Source organism: Polyodon spathula, chromosome 12, assembly GCF_017654505.1.
Source record: "Polyodon spathula isolate WHYD16114869_AA chromosome 12, ASM1765450v1, whole genome shotgun sequence".
NCBI lineage: Eukaryota > Metazoa > Chordata > Actinopteri > Acipenseriformes > Polyodontidae > Polyodon > Polyodon spathula.
The window spans coordinates 14445557-14472995 of record NC_054545.1 but is presented as its reverse complement, the minus strand read 5'-3'; the positions used below and the strand labels follow the sequence as shown (position 1 = coordinate 14472995).

Below are 27439 nucleotides of genomic sequence, written 5' to 3'. Positions count from 1 at the left end.
TGTCTTCCTCCTCGCCCCACCCCCCACTCTCTACATTAATGTGGGGCTTTCTTTTGGTTAAAATACTTCCCCACACTACTGGTAATAAGTTACCTTCCAAGGTATTAATTTGTTATGTAGCTTTAGCACCGATGACCGATGCAGCCTTCTGTTATAGCAATCAGCTGTAGAAACAAGCTAGCAGTGCACTCGAAGGGGCTTCATAGCCCACATCAAGGTGTCCCTGTGGGGCTGTCATTCGATGAAGGAGGACGGTTGAGAAGGAAGGCTAGCCGGATCCTTCAACAAGCTTCATTTCCACACGGGTCTCTGGATTTTCTTCTTGGGACACGTTCCAATAAAAATAGACCATTTGAAGCACTGGTCAGCAGCAGATTGGATTAGCGGTCTATGAATACAGCGTACAGTCAAGACCTTCTGTATAGAAGAACCTTATATAGTGAAAGGAATGGGTTACCTAGCCATGTTGATGATGCCGCATTACTGGGATCCTTGAAGGCCCAACTCAAAGTTTTGAGATCAATCTGTTACTAGAAATCGGATGAGCACAGATGGGCTGAATAGCCTCCCCTAGTCTGTTGATTTTCCTACGTTCAATCCAATGCCCCCGCCCTGCCCCCCCATCCCCACCCATGTTTACCTGTATACATGAGCTAGCAAAAAGTTCAGGAATGTTATGCAACTAGCTTCTCTGCCGTGTATTCTGTGATACATAAACTCTGCATCAGTCAGTTTCATTCACATAGGGCATGAAAACCCATCAATTAAACCTGTGTCCTATGAAAAATGAAGTGGAACTAGTCCACATGTTTCTGTAGTTCATTAAGCGCAAACCACCAGGATGAACTGGGTATTATGCTCATGTACAGAAACTAGAACAGCTTCCAAACTTGGTCAAGGCATTTGTTTTATGTAGTCTGAGAAACCAATTGGTGCCTAACCTGTTGACCTTTCTTGAAACATCTGTCTTGCGCTTGCAGTCAAGAGTACGTAGCACTTGAGAAATTTGATCCTTGTAATTGAATAGCCTTCTAAAGAGGAAAGAAGAAACTTAAATCAAGCAGGAAAGGAACTAGAAAAATTACCTTTTTTCTAATACAGAAAAAACACTAATTTACTGGTTTAAGACAGCTGTTTAAACTCTGAAATGTAAAATTGATTGTTAGGGCCACACAGCTGTCTTACAGCTGAAAAAGAACTAAGGTAATGCTATAGGTTATTAATGCAAGTTTTTAACAGAAATTCAGACACTTAACTTGGGCTTAGCAGGTCTATGTATTGTACTTGACTTAAACTACAGTATGTGGAATAACTCACTGTGCAAAATTTAAGATTACAAGTTTAAAACACAACTGGGTGAGAGGCTCAAGATAAGCCAACGTGTTCCAATATACTGAAGGGCAACACAAATACTGCTTTTCAAACATTGTGTATCTGAACTACAGTAATTTGGAGACATGAACTATGTTTTATCAACTAACAGAACAACAACCATTTAACGAGACAATTATCAAGTTATAAAACAGAACACAATTATCCTCACAAGTGTGAGGAGTGACCAAAAACATTTAAGCTTCTGGTGGAAATTTGGTGCGAATCCGAGCTCACTCTTCTGAACAAATTTGCTGTGCAAAGGTTTGTAAAAACAATACATTTAAAATATTTGAACTTCTAACTGGATCTTTTCAAATTTTTCCTAAAATTTGTCCTTTCTAGTTATCCCAGCACAAAACACAACATCTTAGTAAAAAACACACTTCTAAATTCTTTGAATCCACAATGAAAGCAAAAAAGTCTGTCCTTGGCTTTAAGCTTCAGTCCCAGTAGTAAAAAGACTGGTATGAATAGCTGCCAATGGCCATCAATAGTCTGTCAATTTAAAATAACCAAAAGGGGTCTCAGACGACCACCAGTTTTCACACCTCTGAAGCCAATTCATTAGTAAGCCCTTAAAATATGACACAAAAATCCTAAACCAAAACAGTTCAACTACTGTGAGCACACATTATATATATATTTATTTTAAACTTCGCTGGGATGAAGCACCCACACCCTCTATTATAATGCATGCAATGTAATTGATACGTTCCAGCACTAGCACAACTGAGATCGTCCTGGGATTACAAATATCCATGCTGTTACAGCATAGCCTTATCCCATCACATACCTGGAGCTAGCGTGCACAAAACGTGGGATTCGTGCAACTTGTTTTATGCATGACAAAAATGTTGCATATCATATCTGTGTTAATCTGACAATACAGTACACAGCTATTTTTTTTTTTTCATTTTGACCACTAGAAAATCAACACTTTTTAGACGCAGGTACGGTACTAGGCTCAGGTTGCCTTCCCCTGCACACTAGGCCCTGTCCTGTCCTTCAAATCAATTTGTAACATCAGTATTACAGGAAGCTCAGGGCCTGGGACTCCAGCTAACCACAATACCATTACCCTCTTCAGAAGTGCAGCCCCTTGGGCACAGTTACAGGCCCTCGAGTGCAGAATAGAGAAAGAAAAAATGATTTCCGATTACTTCCCCCCTGTATGAACAGCTTGTTTTTTACTCAGGCTTTCTCGACAAGTGGGAAAACCACACCTATCCCCCCCATTTACTAGGAATGAAAAGTTATCCCCAAAATAACAGGTTTTGTTAGTTTTGGTTTGTAGACTGTAAAACACTAGTGATTCTCACTGGAGCAAACAAGATTCCGAGACAGATGTTTAAAAGATTATACTGTATGTAGACAGTAAAAAAAGACCACTTGTCTGACCTTGAGATCTGTAATTACCTTGTGTAAACGTACAACTCATAAATTACAGACATGTTTCAGTTTATGCCTTTGGTTTCTTATATGTTTCACCTTAAAATGTATGACTAAGTGTTTGAAGTTACAAACTTTTACACATTTTAAATATTACTCAATGAGACAGTGTATTACACTCTGGAGTTTCTATAAATACAAGGACTGAGGATGATGTAGACCTCAATTCTACTGCTGTATAATTAAGCATTATAGCAAATTGTCTTGGTGCATTGCGAGATGGTTGTGCTTTCAACTGGCAATATCCCAAAATGGCACACATCCTGGAGTGCCATATTGCGAGTTTACAATGGCTAATAGGTTTAAAGAGAACAGTGGCAATTTCTTGAGATATCGCCGCTGTTATGGGGTCACATAATCCATTGAAATGAATAGGATGAAAGTAATAGAATGACAATCTTTACCATTTTATAAATTCAAGATATACCATTTCTCCCAACCCTCCAAAGGAAGAGGGTTTCCAGTCTGTTTCTCAAATACCCTAATGGTTAAGGTTTTTATTTCATGGTTACAGTTATTTATTTTTAAACCAGGTGGTAAATAATTGTTTTAAACATGAATTGAACATAACATAGTAACTACAGTCACATAGTCGCTACATTAAAACAGCTAGTCTTCATCAAAATGCAATACAAAAAAAAAAAAAGTGGTTGAAACAAAAACTTGGAACTTTGGGGGTACATCAGGAGAATTCGAGGTCAATCCTACAGGACATTCAATTTTTGATGAACAGGTCTCACTCGGAACATGCAAATATGTTTAAGAAACTTTTCACAGAGGTGTACAATTATTTTCATAGTGTGACAGCTGACAAAAAGACTATGCAATGCCGTGCATGTGTGTGTGTGTGTGTATCTATCTATCTGTGCACTAAATATTATCTCATGGTAATTACCACTGGGAATATGAATTGACACCCTGCCTGCAGTGTTATACAGAGTTCCTGGTCTATTTTCAGGAACTTTTCCTTGCCACAGGCAAAATATCAGATTAAAAGATACTGAACAAGCAAGACTAAACAATAAGTCAGACAATCCGTTTCATTGTGAGCTGGTATAAACAACTATATCTTGAGCCACATTTATGTGAGTGATGCTGCAGTTGAGAAGAGTGATGGGAATCTCGCTAAAAGAAGAGTAAACAAATGTGAGATGACCAGTGGAAAAAATACTTGTTGCAGGGCCAAAATCCAACAATAGTCCTACTTGTATGGAAACAAATAAACCAATATTACAGCATATTACTGCATATGACAGCATCCCTTCTAAAAAAGGCTATCCTGTATATCAAACATTGGGTATAAGCTAGATAAGCATGTGTAATTTACCTTGCAAAACAATTCCTGATTGAGAAGACAAATAAGATTGTTAACATATTGTACAACTGCGTACAATGCACAGCAATTGTTCTCCAGTAATGTAAAATCATGACATCGAAAGAACGAGCAATCGCACAGACAAGCGCGGTGATTTCAGTTTGCATATGCATACGTTGTCGTTCTGTTCCAGCAAAAATCAGACCAAGATATGGCAGCACTCTGCTGAAGACGAGTAATATCTTGTATTGAAGGCTGACTGTATGAAAGAATAATAATATTAATAAAAAAACTTGTATCTGTTAAGCTAAAGGCAAAATGCTTCCCTTGAATTCTCATTTCTTGAAGTACACAGAGCTAACAAAAATAATTCCAGTAAATGTTACCTGATACTCTGTGTATTACCATCCCATCGTAGATCTCACATTTTCATAGCGTTTGTGAACAAAACAACTTGAATGTATTTTCCATACTACACTTCCTGTTGAAGGAAGGCAGTCAACACACGCAAGTGGCTTCTAGGAGTACAAGTTGATAAACAAGTCTGAGTATATTTATAATATTATATATATATATATATATATATATATATATATATATTATATATATATATATATACACACACACACACACACACACACACACACTACTGTAGAAGCTTCCTGCATTGATGACTTCTGAGTTCCAGTCACTGCCGTTTGCATCCTTTCAAGCAACCTCTCAAAGTTGAATGGAAGAGTAACATTAAAGTTTCTGCAAGGAGTGACCACTGCTAAAAGCTCAAAATAACCATTAAAAAAAAAAAAACCTTTATGTTACACGATGTGTTTCATACAGGAAGATGCGAGGCCTACAAAATGATGGCAATACACTTCAGGTAAGATTAACTCAAATAATTTTGTTAGCGCCATGTACCCAATGGTACAAAAGGTCAAATATTAAAGCAGTTTTAAAGAAAATATACAACTAATAGTAAATTGTAAGTGAAGGTGTGATGTACATACTGGTATCCATATATTCCCAGATTCTGATATTCTTGTGCTTAGTTTCATAACAACTAGAGAAGAGATATATTAAAAGTAGGACAAACAGACATATGTACAAACAGACACCTCTGCCTTATACTCATCACCAGGAAGATGCACAAAGTTAGGTTTTCTAGACAACAGTTTAAGAAGTAAAATACAGTCCATAAATTGACTACTGCACGGAATTCTAGACTGGTGAAACACTTTTCAGCAAGTTATGACTGCAGAGCATTCCTTAAGATCACAGGACTTCTCTCTATTTGCTGTCCCTCGATATTAAAAAAACAAATTTTGATTCTCATTCTTTAGCATATCTTGCCACCACTTTCTGTAATGCTCTACCTGATGATATCTGCAAGGTATCTACAGTACTAACATTTAAGACAAGGCTTCTTGTTTTTTTAAGATCCTCTATTAGTTGTCATTGGTACGGATGTGCAGTTGGTATCGTTGTTTGTTTGTACAGTACTGTATGTAGTATGGGTGGAAGGATGATTGTTGTATTGGTTTGTTCGTGTATACACACACACACACACACACATATATACATATATGTAAACAGTGAAGGAAAATGACATTGATTACAAGCAAGGTATATATTAAGTTAGCATAAGCCACCGAGGCAGAGATGCCTCTTGAAGCCTTTGAAGGTGCTTATTTACAGTTCAGAAAGGCTCTGTGTGTTGCCATTGAAGCTTTGTTCCATGAGGCTGTTTTTTCCTGTGCAGTAAATCACAGATAAAGACTTAAAAGAGGCTTTGAAGACCCACTTTCATCCCAGTGCTGATTGATGGCTGTCTTCTCATCAAAGCTCTTTTTGTCTTATGTACGGATGCACTTGCAGAGTAATATTTTAGTTCTGTTGAATGGGCCGCTTGTATACCATACGTCAACAAAAGCCACAAAGGTAGAAACACACTTATGGTTAACTTTTCTTGTTCTAACCCCTGACCCATCACCACTATTATACAGTTGTGCCCAATGGGGCACGGGGTCCTAAAGCAGCTGCAGGTGTATGTCTCTGCATTGTCCTTGCAACTACAGTAGTGTAGGTTATTTTAAACATACTAATAGCTTGCACTGCAGTCATGCCGGAAACCAAAACATTAACTTCCCTGTAAACTTGACTAGAAATATATTGATAAAATAGAATGCTTTTAGTTTCCACAGTGAACTTACATTTAACTTTATCTTTTTAATAAATCATTTTACAGAAAATCATGTTTGCGTATAGTTAAAAAAAAAAAAAAAAGAGTAAGCAATTGGTTACAACAGAACACAACCAGAACAAGAGTCTGATTGCAATAGAAAAAAAAAAAAAAAAGCTTTTGGGAACTTAGCAGACATCTGAACTAAAGAGGGTTAATGATACTAATACTGGAGGAACGCTTTCTTAAAATATTCCAGAAATGCTATAGGTAAATAAATACTCAGGGTAGATGGAGGTTATATGGCTCTTTTAGAAAAGGTTGTATCTTGGGTACTGGATTTGTACTTTGGAGCTGGTTTATAGAGTTTACTGTGAAAAATGGGGTTGCATACCCACAATACAATAGTCAATTTACAGGTACAGCATGTGTAGGATGTGTTTAACGGAAAAAAAAAAAAAAAAAAAAAAACATTTGCTAAGGACTTCTTTAGCTGGACTATTTGGGTGTGTAGTAAGTAAACATACCAGCTACAGCCAAAGAGAGTTTTTTTTATTTTTTATGGCCTCATACACATCAAGGGCTGTGCTTTGAGACATCCCGGTATCCTCAACCAATTTAGAACTAGGTTGGCAGCTAAAACTGAATAAATAAAATTCGGCTCTGATTTGCTAACCCTTGGCCACACCTCACTGTCCACAGCAACACCTATGATAAGTGTGTCTGACACAGAGGAAGAAAAGGCACTTGTAAGTTTAGTTGCAGTTACTCTGCATATACTTTTACTTCGTGGGAGGTTTGTTTGAAATAAAGGGCTACACCCTAACCTTGGCCGCACCCACCCCTTTTTTTTTTTAGAAAGGCTCCGGTGCCATTTGTCTGGCAGCTCTGCCTATAGCCACACACAGCTTGTTTTCTACAGTACACCATGCTTGCATTTTTCCCAGATTTAAACCCCACTGGGAGGAGTTAGGACTGAGACTTCAATACAGCCAAAATCAAACTGAGCGGGCAGTCGTAGATAGGGGGGCAACATACCAAACTATTTTCCTGATGATCGATTGAATGATTGATTGATTGATTGGTGCATTATGTGAAGTGCAAAGCTGAGATACTGGACATGTATATGGTTCACACAGAAATCTTTACTTCAAAATGAGTCTTATAATTATGATCAAGCATTTAATGTAAGCTTATTAAAGTAAAACATACTTATTAAAACATGAGTGCATGTTGTGTGTTTTGTTGTAGACAGTAGCCTCAGGGGAGAGAGGGATAAAGGGTTTTGGGCAAACGCTACTTCACGTGAACAGTGAAAAGCTGCAAACCATACTGGAACAATAACACTTCCTTAACGCAGGGCTTCTTTATAGATTTAAAAAAAGGAAATGTTTTAATGCTGCGGTTTGGTCATTACATGACAGTGCCACACTGTTTGCTTCCACATCGAGAAAATTACACAGGAATGAAACTTCAGAAACCTAATCTTCCTTTTTATATTGTAACATATATAAAAGCACCTAATGTTCAGCTGACTGATTCGGAAATTGACTTTAGGTTCTGAGTACACATTCGGCATTGTGTCTACCAGGGATAACCAATTTGATTAAATTCACTACTGATAATTAAATCCTGCAGTTATCCTAGTTTGCGCTTAAGATAAAACACTGCTAAAAATACAACAGATGCCTAAATATTTAGTTTGTTATAAATATCACGCTGTTGTGTGGAGAAACACAGTCCGTTTCAGAATAAATCTTAAAAATTGTAATCCCAAAATTACACATCACACAGGGTTAGAAACTCAAAATCCTCCTGCACTCAATTCCTGTTCTTCAATTCCAATTCCTTATAAAACTCGAAAGGAATTAGAATTTACATTTGTAGACACGTAATAGTTGCGATTGTTTAACAGCTTCCATTTGAAGCCGATTTTAATTGACTTAACAGTGACTTCAATTTAAGTAAATTTGCTGCCACTGTGAGAAGCTCGTTTTAACAAGAATACTGCTAATTGCAATTTTGATCAATGGTGTGTTGGAACTGATTATAAAGTGAACTGGAAATTGATCTTAAAGAATTGGAAATGGAATTTAAAAACCAGAGTTGACCCCAAACTCCCCATGTTGTGAGCAGGCCCCTGCTAAATCTGCTCTAAAAACATCATTAATGTGTGTGTAAGCCTATTGTTTGGGGTTGTTCATGCAGCTATATTATAGGCATATAAAAGATATTTACATTAGTAAGCAAGTGATCTGAGTGGGTTAAAGTTGAAAACAAGTAGACCAGGGTATGTGGTCACCAATTTATTAAGTAATAGCACAGTAAACCAGAGGGTTTTAACAAACACAAACTGGCAGCGCTAGGAAAGTCACACCTGGTGGGTTTCTGAAACTCAATCAGCCAATCACATTTTGAATTAGTCAGCCCCTCGTCATACTTGGCAAATGCAATAATTAAATCAAGGAGTGTTGTGCAAGCTTGGAGAATCTTGGCAGGATGATGTACAGTATAATGCAACTTAGCCACACAGTATGGCTTTAGTAAAGACCAACGAAAACGAAGATGCTGTATCATCATTCATCCAAGTTCTTCGCTCAGAGGAAATTCTTTTCAACAACGCCATCCACCCACGGCAATGGAAGCTAAATTCATTTTTGTCTGCTGTAAATTGCCACACCTATCTAATCCACTAAATACCAATGAAGGCTTGATGCTAATGTCTACTGAAGGAGTTGTAGTTACCAACTGACCAAGTCAGTTTTCAAGCAGACAGTCAGTACAATCAGATGATCCAACTACATGGAACACTTTTTTTGAAAGACAATAGAACCAATGATGCCAGGCTTTGTGTTGGATTTTCGAATATATTTATTACTTTTGTGGACCATGCTAAGGACAGGCAAGCACTATGAAAGCTGATAGAATCTCAGTACTGACCAAAACACAAACTACCATGCAGCCTTGGACCCTGACAACTGCACCAAACTATGCATGAATAACAGTCTTGAGAAATTGGCTAATTTTGACTGCAGGCTGAGCTGATATCGCCAAACTCCTTGCTGGTGGCAGATTTGAACCCAGGTCTCCGGAAGTGCAAGACATGAAAGGATAGTGAATTACTTGGCACCACCACAAAACCTTTAAATATGTAAGCTTTTAACCAGTTAAAACTCCCTCTCCTTTTCAATGGACAGTCACACAAGCCCATACTGTGTGGGGTTTGATTATACAACACAATGGACAGTAAGCCTTATTGGAATGATACTATTTTTTAAATACAATACTTAAAAAAAAAAAAAACCTCAAAAAAACAGACAGTATATCCTTTGTTTAACTGGTTCAGTATAAATTGCCCTCTGTTCCAGATAAAGAGGCCCATTTAATTCAGCGTTGAAGCTTCTCTCCAATGACAGAAGTGTACCATTTCCATGTGTACAGTGTGAGCACAGGCCCCTCCTCAGTTTGATCTGTGTCTATGTGTTCCGCAAACAGACACAGAATACATGTTCTAATCTTCCTTAAACAAACAGATTTCATCTCTCTGCTAAATGGATTATATACTAGCCCATGAATTCTCATTCTCTCTCTCTCTCTCTCTCTCTCTCTCTCTCTCTCTCTCTCTCTATATATATATATATATATATATATATATATATATATATATATATATATATATATATAAACACAATAGGTTTGTTGTTGTCTAAAAAAATATAGCACATTGTGGGAGATTTGCAAGGAAGAGCTGCTGAAGTCAACAGAGTTAGTGTTCAGTCACCCATCTTTATCTGAACTCATTTATGAATGTAGAAGATTAAGAGTCAAATGTATGGAACATGTCTGGATCTTGATCTGAAAATTATTTTATAAAATTATTCCCACAAAACTGCGAACATTTGCCTAATCAGCAACTAAGAAATCCATTGCATGATCATTTGCAAGCCACATTTCCATGACATGCTGTGAAAATGTAAAGATCAAGAATGGTCCACACCATCACACACCACACCATTATATATATAACACACTATCTAGGATATGAAAATATTTTGAATACAACACTAGATTCTCTTCTGCAACCCGGTACCTTACCTGAAGGTCACATGACTGAACTGCAGCTAGTTCCAGGACTCGTTTTGTACCAAAAATTAGCAACTTTTACTTCAATTCAGAGCATGCAGATATTTAAAAAAGTACAAAATACAAGAAAAGAACCGAGAGAAGATGGGCAGTGATAATATTGCTACTGGCAATAAGTGTGAAGAAAATGGATTTTAAAATGATTAGCGGTTCTTTACTAATTCAAAACACACACCAGCCCTTTCATTTCACATTTTCATGTAGGAAGGTTTCAAACATCATGGAGTTTGTGGACGAAATTAAAAGCTAACCAAGAATGCCAAGAATGTATATCCACAACTGAATTTGGCATTTTGTTGTTTATGTCTGTTTAAAATGAACTACAAAGGCCTCAACACACTACCACAAACAGAAAAAAAATGCATGATAAAGCCCTCACCTCCACAATGCTGCGCAGGTCTCGCACATACATGCGCTCCGTCTCAATGATCTCCATGACGACACGGTCCACGTAGCTGAGTTTGGGATTGGGAGCCATGGCTTTGGCGGCGAAGGGCGAGAGCGGGGGCTGTCGCGAGCCATCCATGCTGGCCCTGTTCGCTGTGTTGTTGTTGTTGTTGTTGCGCGAGCGGCTCGCTCGAAGGCTGACCTCCACCTTGTCTGACACCTCAGTGCCCATGTCTGCTTCCGAGGGGCTCAGTTCCAAGTCAATGTCTGTCTCGTCTTGGTGCTGGGGTTCTGACTGGCAGGTAGTCGAGGTGGTAGCGGTCAAGGCGGCCATGCTGCCGTACAGGCTCTGCCCGTCCCGAGAGGACCCTGAGGAGATAGTGGACACCACGCTCACTGGCCGGTCAGTCTCCGAGAAGTCTGCGCTGACCGAGGCTGAGCATTCCGAGACTGTGACTGTGGACATTCTCTCATTGCTGCTCACTGATGAGGCGGTGGACAACCGAGGGGATTCTGAGAGAGAAAAAAATAATAAAAGGAAAATGTTAATGAATATCGAAGTAGCGGCAGCTTATAACGTACAGATTTTCATAAAAGGCCTCAAATCCACCCGGCACTACCGGTGTAATCGATTTAAATCCGGAGCTCGTCAGCTACTGGTCCCTGGAGGACAAAGGCCTAAGGAAATGAACAGGTGCCTGACCAGTAGGAAGGCGCTACAGCGCAGTGAGGGGACTCAGTTCCTCAAGGAGCACCAGATTTAATGCAACGCTCCATCTGGAATCCCCAGCAAAGAACAGGAACTTCAGACATCAAAAGGACAGAAGCCAGCACTCCAGACTGTACACACTGCACACCACACGGTCGTGCCTTCACAAGACGAGCCACTAAGGGACCACCTGCAATAACACACTGCGTAAGCTGCTGTACTCTTGCTTGCATCTGTGTGTGAATGCAGTGCAAGTCACTTTAAAAAGAAGTGACCCGGTATTTCAAATTGTAATTATTTTAGCAGCAAGAATCGGAAACAGGAAGTTAAACAACAAATTTGCAAAATATGAATTAATATGGATCGATGAATGCTCACCACTTTTACCTACTGTTCCAATGTTTTCTTCTGATTTCCACATTGTGGGTGCCTGTTCTTTGCAGCTGTTCTTTTGAATAGATGTACATGGTTTTCAGTTGGTAAATCAACAAACCACTCCCATAAACACATTAGCAGAAGTGAACGCTGCTTTGGTTCAGGTCTGACTAATGGAAACATGAGTATTACTGAACATCAAAAGCCATATTACACCTGACCAGGTGCCTGTTGCTTTAATTGTTAATAAATTAAGCACAGATTATTTGGTAAAGAAGATACAACTTTTAGCAAAATGAAGTGAACCCCCAATACTGAAGCTGTAAAATAGTGAATTGGATTGGTTTTCTTTAAAAGCTATAGCACTGGTGGTATTTCATAAACTTCACACATCATAAAATAGGAATGTAAAACAGGGCTTACCTACATGTAGTATGACCTAGTAACCCAGGTAAGAAACAGTTAGTTAAAATAAAGGACATAAAACAAATCCACCTCCAACAACAAAGGGACCTGTGCAAATGTTTTTCTAATGATCGCTAAGAACATATGCATATGTTTTTAAACCTTATTGCCCCTTTGACATTTCATCTTGGAGCTTTACAACTTTAAATAAAGAACACACCAATTGTTCTATGCAAATGAACATGAAAAAACAAAAACAAAACCACAGGGGTTGTTCCTTGTTGTCCAGAATCAATTTGCATTTTCCACATGACAGATGGCAGCTTTCTAAATATTCAATAGGCACGGCTACTTCTGATACTAGCCACAAACAAAAAGATTGGCTCACCATTAATGTTAACACACTGTTCAGTTATGCTTCTTAGGGTAAGGCTTGGGAGCGTTTTTACTGCTTTTCCTTATAACTGAAAAAAAAGTTTGGGTAGCTACACCCAGCACACACTAACTATAATACAGCACACAATGTCTTGTACAAAAAGACACAACGATGAAAAACTTTGCAATGGAGAATATATTTTGTGCAGCTTGCCTTTTGACCACTAATTCGCAGCTACTATAAGCAGCCATGTGTTAAAGACACGTTAACAGCCAGGGTCCCTGGAAGCTGTCTTAGTGAACACTAAAGGCTGAGGTGGTACTGCAGCAAAGAACAGCATTGGCTGTTTGTTTAAATTGTTTGCATCGTCATTGATTTTAACACGTTTTTAGGGTCCTCTTCAATGCCTGGGAACCCTTATGCGCTGATCATGTCCGTGCATTTGTCTGCACACACTACACGGTGAACATGCTAACTGCCTTGATTTTGCACCTATAGTCACCAAACTATTATCATACACTCCTTGCCTCCTATAAACATGTAGGATTATATCTGGCTACAACCTGATAAACTATCAGTTTTATACAAAGATTTGTAATATTTTAGGTAATGTGCATTACATGATTATGAGGGCCCTCTGCATGTGTGTGCATGATTAGAGGAAAGTATACTGCGGCTAGCACATTTAGTTTGCTTCAGAAGTATTAATTTAATATTTATGGCTAAGAAGTCAAGAAGAGTCCCTGCCCTATTGTATGGTGGCTGTGATTTCTCACTCACATACCTACATTACAGTCATGGTTTCTTACATATAGAAAAGCTTCAGCGATTCAGATAATTGAAAGGAAATGGGGTATTTTCATCTGCCCAATGCTTCAGTGTGTTTGTGCGCTTGTCAGATCCAAACAGTATACTCGGAGCTCTTGTTAGACTATCCTCAAGCTCTTGTTTAACCATTATCAACCTCAAAGCCACTGTAAACTTCCTCTCCACTCTACATTCCTGTCTCTTTCATTACCCAAACACGGCATGCTTTTTCAAAACACTGACTCGCTCTGGTTAATTCACTTGGGAATCGGATAGCCTTTTTTGTGTGTTTGTTTTATATTATTTTGACTAATCTTACAAACTTGGACCTCTTGTGGTTTACAAAAATACCCAGAGAGACGACACTGCCTATAAAGCATTGAGCATCAGTTACAAAGAAACCTTTTTCTTTTCTTTTTTCTTTTTAATCTGGTGAGGGTCCCACGATAATGCTCAGATGTTGTGCAATTATTTAATTTCCATTTACTATTGTCATTCACAACTTTGCTTTCAGTGCATTTAAATTGTGAGAAAGCAGACAGTTTGTTTATATTTTTCCTAAGTGTCAGCTGCAGAGCACATTGCTTACTGTTGAACCATGCTGCTTTGTCCCTATTTCAGACTGTGAGGCAAACATGCTTGCAGCTGCAACTACTTTCTGCATTTATCATAGGCCATACCCAAGATCTGAAATACTGCAGGAAGCAAAACAGAAATTACTGGATAACCTTTTTTCCCTCATTTTACTTTAGTTATGCTGATAAAAGTACTGGAAAACACATACTGTGTACAGTGGCCAATTTTAACACTGGCTTATAAGGCAAACAGGAGAGACTTATACCTAACCTAATACTGTTGTGGAAAGTAAACAAAAAAAAGAAGATCGAGGAAAAATACAGTAAACTAGAAACTTCATTCCCATTCTTTCTTTTGAAGGCTTTCACAGCGTAATACCTCACCTTGGCAAATCCCTGTTGCTGTCTCCCTTGTGTGGTCTCCTTTACTAAACAGACATCGCTCCTGTGAAATTGTGGAGCAGTAATCTGAAGCCGGACCAGACATCTCTGGGAAGCAGCAGAGCAAACTTCAGCAGGGGCTTGTGAAAAGGGACACCTTTAGAGCTGTGCTTATGTTTAGTAAATATACTGTTGGCAGGAATCAGTGACAGTATCATATTTAAAACAACAACAGAAAAAGGTGCGAGGAGTTTTAATCGCTCAATGATGTCATTCTTTCATTATTTGACTCATGACTAAAAAAAATACAAGCTCCGGCAGGTTTAAACTTTACATAATGCAACAAAAACACAGCAGGAAACTTAATGAGTCAGTAAGGTGTGAGAAATGGAAACGAAGCAGTACAGAGGGATGGATTTTGACCACATTATTATTATTATTATTATTTTAAACACACAATTTTATTGCAACATAATTTGATAGCATTGTTAGCCATAGTTAAGAGGCTGTGGGAGTATTAATTCTGTACTGTTCTGTCACTTTATAAGGATTTGGGAGCTCAACTTGAAATAACTAATACATACAGCTGTTGCATGTTTGCAACCTTTAGCGTATTGAAAGGAAATGTGTCCAGTAAAGAGCTGTTCACCCTCATGGATACAAATATCTAAAAAAAAAAAAACACAAGCCATCTTCTTTCTCCATTTACTAATCTTAACAAGCGCATAGACACATTTTTTTTTTTTTTTTTTTTAATTTGGCAGCACTGGTTACCAAGCAACACAAAAAGTCACCATCACCCTTGGAAGTTAAAACAACAGATTACATATATCAGTGTAAATAAAAGCCATTTCATTTAAGGGCAGGTGTAGTTTCAAATGCTTCGTTATGTGACTTTGGCTTCCACAGCCCATTACATCCACATACTAAGAGGGTGGATTTCTTGAACAACATCATCATATTTATGAAACTTCCAAAATACAAACTTTTTTGGCCATCTCTCCATAGCACCCCTTATAAAAGTATTTACCAAGATCTGCCTCTGGGCTTATCTATGCTTTCATTATGCTTTATTACACTTGGCTATGCTTTTACCATGGGGAAACTTATTGGGGACACCAGTGTTGCAGGGGTACAGGTTAACAGTTACACTCTGGCATACCAGCTGTACAAAAAAGGTGACATGTTTGAGGAGCACCAGTTCAGCCACTCCCAAGAAGTGCCATTAAACGTTATTTGAGTAACCATTCACCTAGTAACAATGCAGGAGGAGAGCGTGGCGTATTTCACATGCAGGACTTGTTGACTGACACTAAATGCTTCTTTTCACCTCCAGTTTTAAACAAGCAGAGCAGGAATGTGAACAACTGGCACTAATTTATCTTTTTTTAGAAAGCTACAAAGCTTTTTCTCCCAATTGTATAAAAATAAGACTTGGGTATACTGTAACATGCCAGCAACTAAAAGTCAAAACGAAATCCTTCCAGGAACTCTGCATATCTGAGCTTGTAAATGCATGTTATTAGGTAGCAAGTAGCATACTACATTTGCATATTGTTTGTACATCTTTTTATGGTGATTCCACTGTACTGGTTGATTTTGTGCCGCTTTAAGCACATTTACATGGGTATTTTCTGTACTCAGCTTTGCTGTGGCTCTGCCTGTCCTGCTTTGCTTAAACTTCACTAGTTAAACAACTACTTCTACCACTTAAGACTTTTGATTCTCGAATTCTAGGACCTCCGACTCTGCACACACAATGTATAACTAATGTAGTTTGAGTACCAACAGGACAGCTATTTTATATTCACAGTCACAGCTTCCAAACACGGTGGAATGCTAACTGCTCTTCTCTGCTGTAGATATTCAAATTCATTACAAAAAAGTAATTAAAAGATAGTCACGCTTATTTAACCCTTTGCGATCCTATGTCGGACCCTGTCCGACGTCATCAAGCACAGGTCTCGTCATTTTTTTCTCTGGAAGTTTGGTGATAAAACGAGTGACCAGGACAGGATTTATCAGTATGCAAGATTAAAAAAAAGAGGTATGTGAAAAATACAGTGAACAAGGGGTGGGGCTTGGCTGGAGATGCAGTACCGATGTCCTTTTGCTATGCAGGGCTTTTTAAACCTGTTTTACTCTGAAAAAATAAAAATAAAACAGTGCTTGTAAAATAAACCGTGTGTGTGAAAATAAACTAGAAACTACACACCTGACAAGCGCTGAATAAATGGACCACAAAGGGTTAAGCTTTGATGCCACAAAAAGTGTCAGGAAATTCCTTATTAAAAAAAAAAAAAGACATTTCAATAAACTTCAATGGTGCACCTAAAAGTCAGTGAACGCCATACAACCCATAACTCAGCTGCATCCAGGTTAGGCTTTTAACATAGATACGGAGATGCGATGGACAGGGCAGCATTCAATGATAAGAGGAGCAGTGAAAATGCATTTTCAATCTGGTTTTCACTACTATCCTGATCATCTGCTGTTGAACGTTGTTAATATGTTTTCTTAGGGATGGTTTTAAAAATAATCATGCTACCTCATTAGTTTCAGTAACACTATTTTTTAAATTTTATTATTGACACCAGGGTCCCGGAGATGCAACTGCACTGGCAATAATACCATTTTAGAAAGCAATAATAACTGAAGACTCTTGTTTGCTATACCTGCAGAAAATCTTTATTTCACAATAGAATATGGAAATACGGAATACTGTGCAGGTGTTCTATTTCATTATGTTAACAGATACCACCGTATCAAGCTAATTTAAGAGGAAGCCAAATATATAGGTTAAGGGCCCCACTGCAATATAAATGAGCTTTTTTATGGCAGACCAGGACTTGCATTGTACCGAAACACAATAAATATTGATAATGGTTAAAAAAAAAAAAAAAAAACACCTCACAAACCAACAAATGCCTAAAACCCAAATGCACATGGTGTGTGTGTGCATGTTATTGTAGCCTCTGCAGCTGTTGCTATAGCACCCTTCTGAATGAGGTTTACAGCCTTTTAGATCAGCACTATCGAGTACCCATATATAAAATGTGCAACCACAACCAAACAAAGAACTTGCCAGAAAAAGAATGGAAAGTATGCAAATAAAACCTAGATCATTAGCGTAGTATCATGCAGACGTGAGCAGGAATACTGTCAAGGTATACAGGGCAAGTTCATAATTAAAAGGAGATACATACAATGTATCAAATGAACCTAAATTTCTAAATTTAAAAGTAACAGCAACCAATATTCATAAAACAGGTAACAAAATCACATAACCACAATGAAGCTATGATACTAGATCACAGGTCAGGTTTCACTGCTTCCATTAAAGAAGACTTTATCAAAAACTGGTTTCAGAGACTGCAGAAAACAGATGCCACCACCACTCTGCTTTCCACTGCTGCTTCTCCAGGGCCAGAGATCAATGTGCTTAACAACCGATTGGAATTTCCCAGTTATTTATAGCGAGACCTCTTCTTTTAAAGCCATTTTAGCTTACAAAAAGGATTCCAGGATTTAAAATGAAAAGCCAAAACACACAGCTGCAGCTTTGCAAAAAAAGAGCAGAAGGCAATTTGCAGCTTTTCGTAAACATAGACGATAAAGATTTTGAGAGTCAACTTCTTCTCCTGTTAAATGGTTCCTAAAATGTTTCTCTGCCTGTAAAAAAAAATAATACTTCAGACGGTGACAGCTTTTCGTTCAACACCTACCCCTGAATCTTCTTGTGTTCAGCTGGGGTAGACATTTATATCTGGAAACTTGGAGTGCATTAAGCAATTTATTACAGTTAGTGATTTAGTAGATTCTGCTTAACTTTACAGTAGACCAGTGATTTATTAGTAGGGGATTACAGGGAACCATAAATACATATCGTTGAGATCAGCAGTACTGAATTCTTTGTACCTTTACTGTTACTGTCTCATGTTTGGTTTTTCAACACAATCACAATTACTCTGATATTTATTTGGGAAATAGAGAAGTGTTGTCTGACTGTCAGCTGTGTTAAGTTGAAGTGATGCTGTGCAAAATAAACCTGAACATACATGTTTCATACCAGCCAATATCAGAACGGTTGGGGATTACACGTGTAGGGTATAAAATTGCATGGCTGTTGTAAAGGGGCCCGAGGTCTTTTTAGTTTGTTTTGTTTTAACAGCCTAAAGAAGACTTAATCATTACCTTGACAGATTAAACTGGAGCTAATGCGCAAAAAGAGAAAACTATCGACATCAATGGTATTAGTGAAAACATTATTTTCCCTTCTTAGTTGGCCTATACGGGTAGGGATTATTCAGAAATGCCTTAAGCCTCTACTATCCAACGGATAGCTCTAGAGCTATAGGAGACTCACTGAGCTCCACAATATGGTTATTTTGATTTAGAGAAGTATCCCCATGCAAGTCTCTTAATGGGTTTGAAAAAACTACACAGGAAATCACTAGTCTGGGAAATGTAGTAGTGCAGTCAAAATGTAGCAAAATTCACATGTTTAAACATGACACATTCATTGAGCAGAAACATACTGAAGCTGCGTCTTAGAGCACTCAGGTTAAACCTCTATCTCTTCTTTTTATTTTTTAATGTCTGTGCTACTATTCAGTCAGGTATTTAGTTTCAGTATTGTAAATTTATTTTCTGTAAAAACAAAACAACCGAAAAAGGTTGAGAATCTCCCAGTGTCTTAAATAATACAAACATACCAAGAATGAGATGCTGGCCAGGCAATAATGAACAGCATGACCTATACAATACAGCCTGCAGTGCTTTTCTGCAGGCCTCTACCTGCAAAAACCACATCACTGAACAGAGAGGTAAAGTACATCCACAGATGACATCAGACCCAGCATGACAAGATAATTCAACTATTCAGATTACTGTTTCTAATGAAGTAGTATTTATTTAAAAAACAATATAGAAGTTATTTAGATTTATTGGTGTTCTATATTCTGAAGGTAAACTATGTCAACTAAAGAATTAGAACTAAGAAAGAATCTCTGAATGTTCATTCCGTGACAGCGACGAATAGCCTGTATTTAAACTGTGTTGTACGGGACAGTTTTGTATTCGCTAGAATGTACCATGAGGGTTCACACATGATCTGAAGTGACTGTCATTACTTGACCGTGCTTCTAATAGGAGGAAAATGGTTACAGTCTGCAGAATGGCTGTGCGATTATGAACTGGTAGGGGAAAAGAGTTGCCAAACAGAGTTTGGATGCTTGCCTTTAAAAGTAAATATTTTCAAACAGGAGCAGCAACTCAAAACCAGCCTGTCCTGACTCTGCTTTGCTGGACTTTCAATTTGAAAGCCAAACCATGAACTCCTATGAAAAGCCCAGACAGGTCCATTTCAAACTGACAGCAATTCACTGTTTTTACTATTCCTGAAAGGGGAAGTGGTACAATGTCAGTGTTAAATAAGCACCAACAAGACTTATGGTTGTGACAGAAAAAAGTTATACCACTACAAGATGACTTCCGTTAATGAACATTATGATTTTCATTAGGGAAAGTGAAAGACTTTGTGGTAGGAACCCCCGTTTAAAGATGACTTAATTGAGATTAACACACACATGCCGCCACCACCACCACCACCCCCCAATAAAAGGCTGCTGTGTAGAACTGCCTTAAAGGTTGGAAGATACTGTTCTGTTGTGTGCGTGAATTGCAATAGGGTTAACTGTGCTGTAGGTGTTTGGAAATCTCTCTCTCTCATAATGGCCCACTTAAATATTTCTGTTCTGAAGGATAAATCAAAGCACACACCCTGTAGTTCTCATACCAAAACGCCACACACAAAACCACATCTATATATTTGTGTCTGCAGTTACCTTCAGGGAATGGAAATAAACTGGAAAGCGATAATGTTTTCTCATAAAAGAAGAATGCACGAGTATTAAACTATGCAGGAGTGAATAAAGTGTGATTTTACTACAATATTACGCTCCCTTTTTACAGTAAGAAACAACCCTGTACGTTATCTCTCAAAGCAAACAGACCACTTTCAGATTGATGATGTCGAATCTCTGAAAGCATCATGAGTCACTATGTTTCAACACCGTGTCTTGTATTAGAAATCTACACGTTTGCACAGCATCGTTCAGAGGATAGTAAGAAAACACCCTTGGAATGGATACATGGTTTGTCACTGCAGTACGTCCTCTTTCTACCCCATGAAGAGCAATTGGTCTACAAGTATAGGATTTCTTAATTACTTTATGCAAATATTATTTTCAGTCCAATTTTCACAGATTTCACATAGCTATTTCAATACAGAGATTACAGATTCTAAACATCAGTATTAAAAACATATACACCCCAATACATACTGTGTTAAAAGTTGCTTTTTTCAATCTATTGTTGTGTATACAAAGTAAACGGTTCATTTTTTTTAGGCATGATTACACCCCTTGGGTTGAAGTATTTTCCGTTTCGTTTTCCTTTCCAGCTACTATGACAAGTTGTTACCCTCCACAAAAACATTCCCTACTTACCAAACCACCTGGAAATCCTTTTATTAAACCCGTTCATGAGGTTCCGATCCTCCCAAAGATTCTTCAAAACAGAAAAATGTACCATCCCAGGCTTGAGAATTAAACCCACACACTTATCCTCATTTTTGTTCCAAAGGCTCATAGCTTTAACTCAGGATAAGGGGCGAGAAAGAAATGACGAATAAGCCCAGTTTCCACATGAGTCCACCTTCTCTTAGGCAGACTCTCTGTGTTCACTTTTACTGCAGAACTGAGGTGTGGAGTCTAACAGCTGAAGTCACAGGTAAAAAAAAAAAAAAAAAAAAAAAAAAAAATCACCTGGGCTCATTTTACAATCATATATAAAACACGCCCCGTGTGCTTGAAAAGGAAGCTAATGAAAACGTCACACTGAGATCAGAAGGGGAAAAAAAAAAAGCCAGACATTCTGACAGAGGCCAGATACTGCCCAGGAATGCATTGTGTGAAATGCTATCCCAAAGCTGACTTAACTTGTATGTCATCAACTTGGAAAAGTTTAAAACAAACAGTCTGACACACCCTTTGTTCGAAGATAGAATACATTATAAATGATTTATTTTCAAACTAAAAGTCAGAACACTGCTATCTGCCAAGTCGGTGGTTGTATGTATTATAAATGGAGCAGCCGATTAAGAAAAGAACAGTCAAGTAGGCATTATCAAAAATTTGTAATGCAAGCAGTTCAGTGTGTTTTATACCACTAGACAGCAGAGTCACAGGTGGCAGGTATATACATCATTCATCCCAGTGACCCACACACGAGTCACTGTATACACAAATGTACACATTTTGCAGTATTGTAATGAGCAATGACTAGATTCTGTGTTTCAATGTGATAGGAAGCATTATCCTCGTAGGGTAACCCCATTCCCTAAACCTCAACTAAAATACTTCAATAACCCCTCCCCTTACAGGTAACAGCTGCTGCAAGATATATTTCACTACAAGGAAAGGTCTGTTATTCTTGTTACTTGCACTGTAGTTTGCATTGTGTGGTCTCATACAGCAGTTGCAGAACATTGATGAAGTTGTACTGTTTTACTTCAAATGACATTTGGCATCAAATGTTAGTTTTCCAGTTTCATATCGTCTTATGAGAGGCCAAGTGGGCACAGTCTTAAACACACAAGCCACATAACACCAAAAAACACATTTCCTCTTTTCCATGAATACAATTCCAGAGGTATCTGAACTAACAGAGGCCCTCTCTAAATTGGGCAACATGCCTGCAAGATTGACAGGAATTAATCTGTTATAATCCAGGGTCACTTTTCAGTGTTGCAGTGCACACATGTGTTCTTCAGAAGCACTGTGTAATACTTTGAATTTGAAGTTGCTATAAAACACAGCTGCTTTGAAGTAGAAATGGATTCTTGGGTCAGCAGTTAAAATTGCAGTAGCAGATGAACAGCATCATACCTAGGCTACCATGCTGTATCTGGAATCTGCTCAATACACACGAGAACAGTTTTAAAAGCAAGGGAGGATACAGGAGTTAACCTGAGCAAAGCCGTTGTTAAAATGCACGGTAGGAGTGGTAGTTTTGCAGTCGCTCAAGTCACACTTGTTCTTCTACACAAAAGTTTCACATTGAGAATTGTCTGCATGCAAATATACTTATGGCTTGGGAAGTGGGGGCAAGTGTGCCAAAAAAATGTCACTGTTCCATAAAGCCCACAGGTTTCAGAGTTCATTTTCTTAACCCATTTTTTATGAATTCCATACTGACTCTGAACAGACTTGGCAAGCCCCATCAGAAGAACTGCCATTTACTATATAGGTTATTAATGCACTATTAGACATAAGGTAGACAGATTGTTTTTCTGCTACAGCAGCTACCATAATCTCAAAATGAGGATAAATTGACCAAAACCTGCTATGTTTTGTCTAACTTATTTAAAGAATGGAAGAAAAGCCTGGAAGCCCTGCATCTCAGCACTGGGGTGCTTTGACCACCTTTCAAACTGATTCTCTTCAAAGGTATTGCACACTCCACATTTGTGTGGAAAACGGGGTCCTTGCCAGACTGACTGATCGGGAGGTGGTGATCTATAGATATACATTTGAAAAACCATCACTCTGCTTCCATACTTCTCAGCAACTGCAGAGAAATCTTGACCGGACAAAAATCAGGACAGCTTCAACAACCCCACGCCTAAATAAAATTAAGCAGTGGATCCCACACCCTCGTCTGAAGCAATTGGAGGTACACTGCACCTGTTAGCAAACACTACACTGTCACTAACATGCTAAGCTCAAGATTGGAAATACATCCCATTGTATAGCAGTGTGATCCAGTCCTGGTTTTACTCTGAGTTTAATAAGGTACATGTGGAGTTTGTTTCATAAACACTGTGCCTAATCAAGCTTGTATTAAAACCTGGAATGGGTGAGACTGCTATGAGTCATATTTCATCCCCTGGAGCTATCATAACCTCCCCTCAAACCGAGGGAATATGCCATACTGGCATAATGAAGTTTGCTTTGCTGCTGCTAAATGGACATAGTTCGTCCCCCTTAAAGTGAATGCAGCTATAAAATGATTCTATGAGTCTTTCCTGTTTTGAACTTCCATTAGCTACACAGGTCTTAAATGTGCAGTTCTGATCTTATAACAAACATGCATTTTCATTTGAAAACAGAATATCTGGTACTACATTAGGGTTAAGAAACTTCTCTGCTATTTGGTTAATATCATGAAAAAAGCAACTGAAGGTGAAATGGCCAAGGAGGTTCAGCAGTATCTGCAAGCCTGCAAACAAAGACTGGTTTAGTGCAGTACCAGATATCCTGTTTTAAACTGCAAAATGAACAGACCTCGTTACTTTCACACATCCCAGTCGGCATAAAAGAGATCAATGCAAAAATAAAAGATAGCGTGTTGCAAAAAGGGCGCAAGAAAAAAATGTCAATCTCATATTGACTTTCAGTAGTTACAAAACATCAAATGGTCAATTATTGTTATTTTTCAGGGAGGGAAATAACCCTATTGCATAGAAGTTACACCCATTCCAGGGTTTCATTTGAGATCAGCCAGTGTACAGAGAACACTCTCAGGTGCGTCTTATTAAACTCATAACCAGGAAGGGATCAAACTGCTCTGCAATGGTGATCTTTGTTTACATCCCTGTTTTTAAACAATACCAAAAAGTAACAACCAAAGCCTGTTTGTTTATAAAGCAGATTAGAAAGAAAAGGAGACAGGGGGCTATTATTAAAACAGGAAGCTGTGGTTTAGCTTCCTCTTGTAATCATGTTGTCTCTGCAGTCAGTAAATAACCTTTTTTTTTTTTTTTTTTTTTTTTTATATATAAACAGTTTGGCTTCCAGACCTTGATTTTGTGCTACATCCCATAGTTGCGACCAAGTTTGGACTTAATTAAATCTTTAAAATAAATAAAAACAGGATAAAAAAAAAAAAAAAAAAAAAAAAAAAAAAAAAAAAGTTCTACCATTAGACAAAAGTGCTTTTATAATTTTGAACTTCCCCCTGGCGTTCTCAATATGCACACACACCACTTGCAATCCCACTTCGTTGCACATGTGCAATCACTTTAAAACAGCTTGCTCAAACACTTTAATTGCTGTGTTTTCCCAGCTTTGCAAATCAAGGCAAATGACCCAGTGCAACATTTGCTTTGTCAGTGTTTGCAAAAAAGTTGGATACAAATCTTCCATGATCCCAGTTTGCACTGGTTTGAGATAACGCAAGGAGACATGGTTATTGTGCGCAAGAGAAATGTATAATGATTATACTATGCAACACAATTTTTGTTCCTGGGAAGTAAGTGTTATTTCCTAATTGCTTATGCCTCAAAAGTATAGAAAATGGCTATTATTCCCCACAAACTTTGCTTTTGTGACCAGGACAGTGATAAGATTTAGAAGTGAGTAGTTTTTCAAGATTTACAGTATAATTGTAAATCTCGAAAAACTACTCACTTCTAAATCTTTTGTAGTCATCTTTGTATTACTTTAGTATAAATACATGTTAATTTGGATTCATATGTTGTTTTTTTCTGACTTTATGTGAACGAAAAGACACACATTTGCCCTTTTTACCATTGGAAATAGTGATATTTTGAAATATCACTGTCCTGGTCACAAAAGCAAAGTTTGTGGGGAATAATAGCCATTTTCTATACTTTTGAGGCATAAGCATTTAGGAAATAACACTTACTACCGAGGAACAAAATTATTATTATTTTTTTGTTACACAATGTTATATAATGCTACAATAACTTATTTTAACACAGATCGTTGATTTTAATACTGCTGCCTTAATATTTATATAACAGGTCTTTCACTGACCTCATTCCACAAGTCAAAGCAGGCTACTGGGTGCAAAACACTGCGGTTAACAGGAGAAGCTGCTGTTCAGTTAACAGGAAAGAAGGTATTGGAGGTGGGGACAATTTCTGTGTCCAGTTAAAATGACCAAGGAAGTGCAACACTACAGGAAAGCATGGAGACAACATTTCTGTAACCCGGTGTAGTGCCAGATATCAAATTTTCAAATTAAAATACATTTTTTTTTTTTCAAAACTGGAAATTTGAGACCTGGATGGTAAATGGAAGTGCAAGACAGGTAAATGGAATTATTGTGTTTGCTACAACCACTGTAACAGTCTTTACCCCTGGTGGAACCACTAAAGGGAAGCACAGCATTAAAATAATAATAATAAATCCTTTATTTATATAGCGCAATTCATGTACAATATAATTCAAAGCACTTTACATACAGAAAAAAATACAAAAAATTCAATGAACAGTAAGTAAAGAGTACAGTTATTAAAAACAGAAGTAACAATAAAATTCAGAATAAAACAAAAATGTTATGGAAAAGCTACATTAAAAAGGTACGTTTTTAATCGAGACTTGAAGATTGCAATTGAAGACGAATCTCTGATAAAAGGGGGTAAGGACTGTGGGGAGTGTGGGGGCATTAAAACAGAAAGCAGCCTCTCCCATCCTTTTACCATTCACCCTTGGATTACATAAAAGGCCTGCATTTGCAGATCTGAGTGTGTTCAGGCTAATAAAGAATTAGCATGTCATTTAGATATTGTGGAGGTAGTTCATTCAGTGCTTAAAAACTAGTAATATAATTTTAAAATCAATTCTGTAATGCACAGGAAGCCAGTGCAATGATGCCAACACAGGTGTAATGTGAGCCCTTTTTTTTTGTTCTAATTAGTATTCTAGCAGCAGCATTTTGCAAAAGCTGTAGCCGTGATATAGTATGACCTGTAAGTCCAGAAAATAAAGCGTTACAGTAATCTAACCTAGAAAAATGAAAAGCATGTACTAATTTCTTTGCATCATCCAAGGACAAGAATTACCTAACTTTTGCAATGTTTCTTAAATGCTAAAAGGACACTCTAGTGTGTATTATGTATGTATTTTATATATGGTTCAAAGGAAAGTGCAGAATCAAAAATAACCCCGGATTTTTCACTTCAGGTTTTACATTTGATTTTAGCATACCTCGTCTCTTATTGTAAAAATGTCTTCTCATGCTTTTAGTGAGCAAGAGGACTGCAATGCTTGTTCGTCAACTTGTATAGCTTGTAACACAATCAGTTTCTTCACTAAGCTGATAATCTTCCCTCATGTTTACTCAACAAAGTCACCTTCCGGCTCATTCTCTGTTAACCCTTTAACTAAAACAAATCTTTGCCAGATGCAACAAACTGGTAGTAAACTGACGACAAAGGTTTATTTTTTTATGGGGTGCTGCAACTTGAGTGTTCCAGTGGAAATGCTGCAGTTTGTAATGGTTTCCAGTATATGGAAGCATCCCCAGAGACCCCCAGTAGTACTCCTAGAAAAGTGTTGCCCTCCAGCTAGTGCCACCTGCTGTCAGGTATCATAGCCCCATGGTAACTCCACATCAGCACGAAGCATCAAGTGGCTTCATTAAAATAAGAGGACTGTGAATGGGAGGCAGCGAGAGCTTAAATGGATACACCTACATTCTCCCAATAGTCTGTTTAAAGAGTTTAAATATCCTATTATGCATAATTATCTGCTTATATCATTATTACCCATGCTTAACAACTTCGAAACAGCCACAAATGCTTCGGAACTGAATCCAAGGCTGCGAGGAGGAGGAAGTATATCAGTGTTGCACTGAGCAATGGAAATCTGCTTACTCACCAGAAAAATCTACCTGGAGGACTCCTTTTACTGAACCAATTTCCTCATACCAGAAAATATCAATACTCATATGTGCAGAGGTGGAGTTATTGCTGCTTTTTTACTGCTGGCCAGTACAGAGCATTAATACTGTGATTAAGCAATTTAAACCCTAATATTGCACCCTCAGTATAGCAAAAACAAATAGCACAAATAACAGAGAATCATATAAACCTCATATAATAGAAAATGAAACCAGTAAAAATTAAATACATGAAACAACACTTAGTTTTTCTGGA

The 27439-nt window shown here is 37.9% G+C and overlaps 1 protein-coding gene across 6 annotated transcripts in view; it reads right to left on the bottom strand.

Annotated features, from left to right (window-relative positions):
• The window catches only part of LOC121323854 (pleckstrin homology domain-containing family G member 3-like), a 97821-nt gene that overhangs the window by 27986 nt on the left and 42396 nt on the right, over nt 1-27439 (bottom strand). For 4 of the 6 annotated variants that reach the window (XM_041265137.1, XM_041265136.1, XM_041265139.1 and 1 more), the window contains one exon: nt 10837-11357. In XM_041265137.1, the coding sequence (XP_041121071.1) occupies nt 10837-11357 (521 nt within the window). Of the gene's footprint in view, nt 1-10836; nt 11358-20981; nt 21236-27439 lie in introns of those variants that run through there. The other 2 variants (XM_041265135.1, XM_041265140.1) reach the window with 1 other exon arrangement.